The 8,865-nt window shown below is 39.8% G+C and overlaps 1 protein-coding gene across 1 annotated transcript in view; it reads left to right on the top strand.

Moving 5' to 3' along the window:
* The window catches only part of MS4A13 (membrane-spanning 4-domains, subfamily A, member 13), a 17,890-nt gene extending 13,155 nt beyond the window's left edge, over positions 1 to 4,735 (top strand). The window contains exons 5-6 of the mRNA XM_012725159.1: positions 1,433 to 1,528; positions 4,706 to 4,735. Of these exons, the coding sequence (XP_012580613.1) occupies positions 1,433 to 1,528; positions 4,706 to 4,735 (126 nt within the window). The remainder of the gene's footprint in view (positions 1 to 1,432; positions 1,529 to 4,705) is intronic.
* Positions 4,736 to 8,865: the final 4,130 nt, after the last annotated feature.

The raw sequence follows: 8,865 nt of genomic DNA, 5'->3' as shown, positions 1-8,865 counted from the left end.
GAACTTCCAGGGGCCCGGGTTTTCCCGGGAGTTCCCTTCTGGGAACTACCCAATTGCCAATTCCCTCGCAGTTATCTACCTTCTAGTGAGTCCAGAGTGTTTTCGTTTGGGTTAAAACTTGTAGTAAGTGAGTCTATAGTCCGTTTTCAGTACTCAATTCCTATGCAGGCTTGGACACGGTGATCTCGGCGTCTTTACTCTGCCGCCATCTTCCGGAAGTCCTCAGTTAGAGGATTTTAACATCAAAGGGAAACAACCCTCACAGACTAAGTACTTAGCCCTTTACTGAACCATAGAATTTTATCTGAAAAGTACCAATTTGAAAGTGAGAGGGAGAAGGGTGAAAAATCTGTCTCACTTTTAATTTATGCTATTAAATTATTTCTGAAACAAAACAGGTTGCAAAGAAGCAACTGCTAGAATGTTACTCCATCACCTTTCATTTTTATCAATCTTACTCCTATTTCAGTGATTCTACAGCTCCTTGTGAATCCTCCCCAGATGGGAATGGTGTAGGACAAACACATATAATTATTGGGAAAGTGTTTATCCTTTTTTATCATGTTTAATTTTATCACGTATTACCTTTTCTCTTGAGTATAAACTCTGAAAAAGAAGGAACTTTTTAAAATAACACCACTTCCCCAGCTAATCCTTACTACCTACCAGTTTCTTGCATCTGAAAGATATTAAGTAAACTCGACCAAAAAAAAGGCAAGAGGGACTGAAGAAAGGAAATACAATGTTATCCTTCCTGTATGAATATCACCCCTGACTGCCCAAGGCTGGCACAAAGATTACAGTCAGTACATGTCAGTACCAATATCAGTCATCCTCATACGCGATTGAAAATATTTTTCCTCATGGCAACAGAGAGCTTTGCTTTATTTACCCAAACAGTCACAATCACCTGTACTTCCAAGCAAAATGTTCTTTGACCTCTTTTTGAATGTAATCATCTTTCCATATGACATTACAGCAGTTTCTACATGAAATTTTAATCACCGCACATGCCATTTTACATAAGTTTTTCTTATTAAGAATGGATTTTAATGCATGAAGATAGCTTGATAAAATCCCTTGGTAGCCATCTTACTACTGAGGACAAAGTCCAGTCTTCCTAAACAGTTTGAATAGCGAGCTGTTTCAGAGACTGCTATTGTGAAGCAAAAATGAAAACTCTAAGAAGTGAGACAAGAATGCTGACGGTCAAACGTGGACGTTGCAGACAATAAAACTAAGAAATGTGTAGCAAAAGGCCAAAGAGCTGAAGTGGCTTGGAAAATCCAGGGCGAAAGGAGGGTGTTTATTCTTTCCCTGTGCCTTGACTCTGGTACTGCAAGCTCCTTTTGTGAAAGTATTTGCACTTACTAAACATTCAAGATTTGCACATACTAAATCATTCAAAGTGTTTCCCTTTTTTTGGTTTCAGAAAGTTGGGCGGGTAGTTTCACGTATTTTAATGACCTTCTACCCACTGGAATTTTGTATTGCACTTACATACTCAGTCTTCTGCTGTCTTAATTTGGTAAGTGTTACTACTCTCTGGCCACTGGAGAGATACTGCTTCCAAGTAAGTACCTTCTAATGGGAGATGAAGTACGCGGATACAGAATGTTTGAACTAATAAAAATGGAATGTGTGATAATACTTCCTTTACTTTTCAATTTTTATTTTTAGTGTTTATAAAATTAAAAAAGTAACACATGAAACTAAATAAAAAAGTAAAAGTATACAATAAAAAGTTATTGTCCTCTTAACGTGGCCTCAGGGAACCCACATGTACACCTACACTAAATGACACAGACACAGTATCCTTTTTTATGAATTATGTTACCACATATTGTACTTTTCTTACTGTCATAAAATCTTTACATTTTTTAAACATACCTAAACAGTGGATTCTGTTAGCATATTTTCTTGAGTATTTATTTTCACATTCTTTCATTACTGCATATTTAGCACTTTCCCAGGCTCTTAAATATTATAAACAGTGATGCAGTGAACTTCCCAATATATCTGTGGATGCAGTTCGAATTTCTGTAAGTATTTGATCTGTAGAAGTGTAATTGCAAGTTTAATAACATCCCAAAATGCAGTAATAATTCACAGCAATACAGTTTTTTTGTCAGGGTGATTATTTTCTTACAAGCTGAAAAAAAAAAAATCTGGCAGTCAGCCATTATTTCACATTTCTAGAGAACCTGCTATTTATGGGCACTGTAATGAGCTCTAAGGATGCAATGATTAACATGAAACAACCTCCCTGCAACCATAGAGCTTGCATACCAGTGTGGAGAGAGGACATTAAACATCCAGAAAGTGCGAACATGAAGTGAAATAGAGTAAGGAGATAAGACAAAGATTGCTTTATACGGGCTGATGAGGGAAGAGCCCTCTGGACCGGGACTGGCTGAAGTACAGAAATGACTGACTGCAGGGAAAAAGCATTTGCTAAAAGAATAGGGAGTGGGTGGGACTTCCAGAATGGTTGAGTGGGGATAAACAAATATCCCTTAAAAGAAATGATGCAGCTGGGCAAAATTGTCAGTAAGTGACAATTTTAAAAATGACCTTTTAAAGATTCTGGAACTGGCTCTCCCTGGTGGTGCAACAGGTAAAAGCACCGCACTTTGAAGCTCTCCACAGTCACTGCGGCAGAGTTCAATCCCCGGCCAGGGAGCTGACCCACATGGCACAGCAGGCTCTCCTGTCTCCTCGCTGCTCCCCTCAGCAATGTACTTCAGTCGCTCTGCCTGTTCTGCTCCCCACTCTGTTTCTGGTGAATCCTCATCCACCACACCTCTGGCCTGTACCCCAGTTCTATATGCATAAATAAATCTTAAAAAAAAAAAAGATTCTGGGAACTTATTAAGGCATACAACAAGCTGAGACATTTCTGATTGCCAGGGAGAGTAGCCATGTGTGACTTTCCAGTGTGGGGCATCTCCAGTGCCTCCCGTTGGTCCTGTCTCCCAAGATTCCATTTTGCTGAAGTACACCTGTGTGGGCCATACTGGGGGAACCCAGAGCCACATTGCTGAAGAGAGCTGATTCAAGTTGGAGCAGAATATAGAAAGTTTCATGACGGAGTGTGTCATCGTAACTCGTCATCTCACTAGCAAACAACCTGGATAAACCATTGTCATTCTGTCCTGAGATCACAATACTTACAGAGGCAAGAAGTTGGCTGGCAACAAGCCAGAAATGTAATGAACATTCTGAGAACAGGAGAGCTAAGTGCACCTTGGTGACATGCTACATATGTCATGCTGGAACACTGACTGTGCCCAGTCACACACACAGCGCCTCACTCCTGGGTGAGTAAGAACCTTGCAAACAAAAGCTGGGTCATATTTACAAATGACCTAAACGTTGAGTACGTTCTTTACACTGATTAAAAAAGCAGAAAGGACTATCACAAACTACCACAAGCTGGGTGTTTTAAACCACAGAATTTTATTTTCTCAGAATGCTATCATCGGGAAGGCCAAGATGAAGGTGCTGTTGTCAAGGCTGGTTTCTCCCTTAGCTTGGATCAATATGGACTCAACGACTTCATTATGACATCGGTGCTGCTACTAAGACTTTAATGAAACACAGGGGTTAGTACTAACATGCATTTTTAAGTGACACTTCAACACACAACAAGCATAACCTCTGAACAGTCACTGACAAACTACTACTGAGTGAAGAAACTGAAGACAGCACTTTAAAAATAAAAAAGAAGAAAAATAGTAAATTGATATGCCACAAAACTAGTATAAACCAGTCACAGAAGGCAGCATCAACCCATCCTGGGGAAAGAAGAGGCACCTGGAATCCAAAGTTGTTAGTCTATTATCTAAAATGTCCCATTTCAAGAAAAACAACCCAGCATTCCAATATCCGGAATAGTAACCCATGCATTAGGGGAAAAAAATGGATATAGCATCTTTGGAGGGGAGAGGAAGACAAATGTTAGACTTAAAGACTTCTAAGAGCTGCAGGGAAACCTGTTGAATTAAAGGATGATGGTATCAAGAATACCAATGTCCATTGCCCGGATTGTTGGGATGGGATGGGGCTTGCAGCCATCCAAACTCACCAAATTGTACATGTTAAATACGTGCAGTTCTTTCTATATTATACCTCCTTTAGTTAGTTTTTTATAAACTATCAATAAAAGAGTGAAATTATGTAAAGGAACCAAATGGAAATACTGAAGTTTTAAAATAAGTTACTGAAATTAAAAAAAAAATACAAAAGGGACTTTAGAGCAGATTTGAGATGACAGATGAGCAAATCAGCAGACATGATACAAAAATATGGTTCACTTTCTGAAGAACGGGAGGAAAAAAGTAAACGGCCTCCATATTGGGTGCGCAAAGGGGGCACCAGCACTTGTAAGCCAAGAGTCCCAGAAAACTGGACGAGCAGGAAAAAACAAGTGTTGGCCAACATTGTCCAAATTTGATGAGAAATATTTAATGTACTGAGTCAACTACCCCACAGAGGCTGTTGGACAAGTATGCTCCTGGCTGGGAACTTTTGCAAACGAAGACATTTTGCTTGCAGTAGAGACAGTGTCTACTGACTTTTTGATGACTGCTCTGTCTCAAAAAAACAAAGACATGATGCTGAACTGAGGTTCGCTGCGCAAAAGTATTTATTACAGCATCGGGAGTTGCTGTGAGCAGTGACCTGTGTGACTCCTTGTGAGCAGCTGGTGCCGGTGCTGCGGGATCGCAAATGAGCTGACACCTAGTTTGGAGGACAGTTGTGTTTCATCGCTGTGCATTGAATGGGCTAAACCATGACAGCCCCAGCGGAACTACCCTAGTGAACCTTGCACAGAAAGCCCCGTAGACTGAAAACCACAGCGCTGCAGCCTGGTCCATGTTCAGGCAAGGCCACAATGAAGGAGAGAATTTGAAGCCAATGCCTGCTTCTTCATGGAAGTTAATAACCTGCTACCAAGAGACAATGGAAAGACAGTTCTCACACAAAAGGAACACAGTTGATCAAAAATCATCAGGAAGACGCAGCTAAGGCTGGAGAGGAGAAAAAAGAAAAACATAAATGGAAGACAAAGTCAGGGATTTTATGGCTTGTTTGGCTACCATTTTAGAGTAAAGCAGAGCCTCCCACATAGAAAATGTTTTGACTTTTTAAAATTTCTATAGTGAAAAATAGGCCATCACCAACTGAATTGGGTCTTTATTTTTTTCTAATTGAATAGTGTGATGGTTACTGATCATGGACATCTTAAACTCTCCATTTTTTTTTTTTGAGAGAAATAATAAAATTTGGAGAGAATGGGGGGGAAAGGATATGCATCTAGGATAAAATACATGTTTTGATACAGATGCAACCAGTATTATTCATAATAGCCCCAAAGTGGAAATAGTTCAGTTGTGTGTGTGTCAATATTGAGGTACATTACTAAAATCCTACATAATAATTAAATGACTACCTACACTTAGCAACATAGATAAGTCTCAAATATCACACTAAGTATAGAAAGTCTGGCTCAAAAGAATGCATACTTTATGACTTCACTTAGATGATGTTTGAACCCCAGCAAAACTGAAACTACACTTTACTGTTTAAGAGGGAAGCAAGCTAGTTAGTAAATCTAGAAGCTTCAAGAGATTGGATTAACTACCCAAAATTCAAAATGACTTTGACCTGGTGGGAAAGAATAGGCAATAACTGGGAAATGTGATTGAGAGGCTGCTGGTAGCTGATCATGCTCAAGAAGACCATGAATATTTTTATTGGTAACATTCTGGAAGAATACCAAAAGTTCTAACTGCTAAGAGGAATTAAAGGGTGGGTTAGGTCAGAGGTGTGGCAACACACAAAAAATGGGGCTTTAGCAGTGTAGTCTGTGAACCCCAGTTTTGCTTGTAGTTTCAAAACACTTAAGTATTGCATGTATGATTTTAGGAAGCATGATATGATTATTTTTTTCCAGTGGGATTTTTATGAAGATAATTCTCCTGCTCGTGAGTCAGAAGAAGAAGCTGAGACCCGTTTATAAAAACCCTTCAAAATGTGAGGTTTTTCCTGATATGCACACCTGCTGAGGGCCCGAGTGACATCTCTGTGTAACACAGTTGCTTCAAAACTCACAAATTTTGTGCAAGAGCACAGACAAGTTGGAAATTTCTTCTCAATGTACAATAAATTTCTCTACACTTATTTTTGTAGACTCCCAGTGGAAAGCCTTTCCCTTTTTAATCATATTATTACAAGGAAAATGTATTTCCTAGGTATGCTGAATAGCTGCTAACTCACCCTAATAAGATCCTGAAAGTGATTAGTGATTGTCTGCAGAGAGCATTCTGTAAAGACTTAGAGCACAACATTGCATAATCTATCCCTTGCATTACACGCACATTTCACTGAGTTCTCCCTGAACTAGCTTCTACCTAAACAAAGTATGAAGCAAAAAGTCATCCTATTCAGTTTCTTTGTTCCTTGCTGCCCTGAAAGTCTCTGCTGTCTCTCTTCCTTGTCATTCCCTGTCCTGCTCATTCCATGTCATTGCCTGGATCATCTGTTCAACTGCTTCCTGCAGCAGAAAGGCTGCCTTTCCCTGGTAAGGAGAAATTCCCAAGGACCATTTTGAGTTCAGATTTATCCCCTCTTCTAATGTGGAAAAGAACTTCAGAAAGCCTTACTCAGCAATACCAGTCATGGCAGTGAGTACATGTAGCTCTCTTTTCAATGTGTTGTTATTGCTTGTTACCTACATTGTCCCTAAAGAGATTTTATCAGTTGCTACCTGATACTGTAAAGTTTAGATTTGCAGTCCTGGGAATTCCAGTATTTTGCTCATACATAGGCACTCAACAAACGTGTCTACTATATGCAAATAAATGCATTAAACTCTGGAATATTCCAGAGTGAATTAAAGTGAATTAATAAGATACCACACAATTTTTCTTCTAGGAAAGAAAACAATGGTAACAAATCAAGACTAATGCGACACCTATGTTAACAGAGATATGAAAAAAATTCAAGGCAGAAGAGACAATGGCCCTTCTGTTGGTAAATAAGAGAGAACAAACCTTTATGCTACAATGGCACACCCACTGTCAGCTTCTTACTTTAATGTTGCACTACAAATTGAATGGTGAACACAGGGGAAGAGACCACAGGGGGCCTCTCTGTGTTCCTAGTCAACATTAGGACTCTATAATTATTGCAGAATAAATGGCAGGGTCTTAAGAGAGGATGTTTCTTAAACTGGGTGGAGGTTACCAGGACCTTTCACTTTGGTGATTCAGCAAATTGTACACTTGACATGGATGAGCACCTGTGATTTAATTCTACCAAATTATTTTTTTCTTTAATGAGAACAGGTGACACTAGTGAGAATGAAAGCACTGAGTGAAGTATTCGGTAAAGACAAGCCCTGAAGGTGCTTCGAGTTAGGCCAAGAGGCTGGGGAAGAGGCGAGAACTGATGACTGGCAAGTTGCACAAGGAATCGCCATCTCTCCCCTTCCCAAATGGACATGCCTTTACAGTGCGGCTTTGGCCTTGATACGCCATCCAAAACAGGCTCTGTTCACTTGGCCCCGGGATTAATCTTAGCACTCGCTCCCATCAAGAGCATGTAACGGCGCATTTTCGAAATGCTAGCGCCCCGCCAAGTCTGAGCTGGCTGTGCCAACTCAGTTTCAGAACGCTGTGTGGTTGCTTAAGGAATTTACACATCTAAGTTGACAAGTTTATTGGGAAATTGTCTTCCCAGCATACTTTTATGGTTCCCTAGAGGTCATGAGACACGGAATGATGTCCAATTTGATTTTTATGACTGTTGGCATGCCACTCCTCTTAATTCTTGGTATTTTTACTCAAGATTTATCCTCAATCTTCTCAAAGAACCACCTTCTGGGTTATCTGTGTTCTCTCTTACTGATTTCTGTTTTATAGATCTCTGTTCCTTATTTCTTTCCTTCTACTTTTTTGGGGTTTGTTTGGGCCTTTTTCAGTGTTTTCTTATGGGCGTTCAAATGATAGATCCTAAACTTTCTTGTGTATTTTTCCAAACCATTTTATCTGAGATAGTTAGCAGCACACCACCAATCCACATATGTTTCCACCATCTATCAAAATACTCTAATCTATACCATGATTTCATCTCAGAAGTTTTTCAATTTCCAAATACTAGGGAATTTTCTAATTGTTTCAGGTTTATAGTAGAATGTTGTCAGCAAAGAACTTCCACACATAATAAAGCCCAGTGAGTCTCAGTTGATGGCCCAGCAAATGTATTCCTGTAACAATGTGCATTCTACAGTGGTGGCCACATAAGTGGCCATTAAGTTCACAGAATCAGCAGATGTTTTATAGTCTTACTGAATTTTTACCCACTTTGTCATCTATTGAGAGAGGGGTGTTCAAGACTCCAAGTTTAATTGTGAATTTGCCTATTTCATTTTTTAATCTGGTCAACTATTCTCCCATAAAATTTTAAGCTATGTTGGTGCACACGTGCACACACACACACACACACACACACACACACAGACTGTTGCTTCCTGATGAACATTTTTTTATGATGATTTTTAAATGTCCCTTTATTTAACCAAGATGGTGACTTAGAAGGCTCCCCTGTTCCCACAGACCCACCCCATGTGCAGCAACCAATCTGATACCTACGGTGTCGAGTGTTAATGTCACTTCTTACCACAATGCAGCCTTTAGTCAGGCCTCAAGCCATTTATCTTTCTAAGTGGGGACACAGCATCCACAGAGGGACTTTGATTCCTGTTTTCTCTCCTACTGTGTCAGACACGCCTTCACACTGAATAACCCTCACACTGAATGCTCAGTGGTTTAAAAACAAAAGCCCTACGTAGTGCCTGAG

The sequence above is a fragment of the Condylura cristata genome, unplaced genomic scaffold (assembly GCF_000260355.1).
Source record: "Condylura cristata isolate star-nosed mole 26May11 unplaced genomic scaffold, ConCri1.0 scaffold00015, whole genome shotgun sequence".
Lineage (NCBI taxonomy): Eukaryota > Metazoa > Chordata > Mammalia > Eulipotyphla > Talpidae > Condylura > Condylura cristata.
The sequence above is the reverse complement of the archived record's forward strand: the minus strand, read 5'-3'. Positions and strand labels throughout refer to the sequence as shown.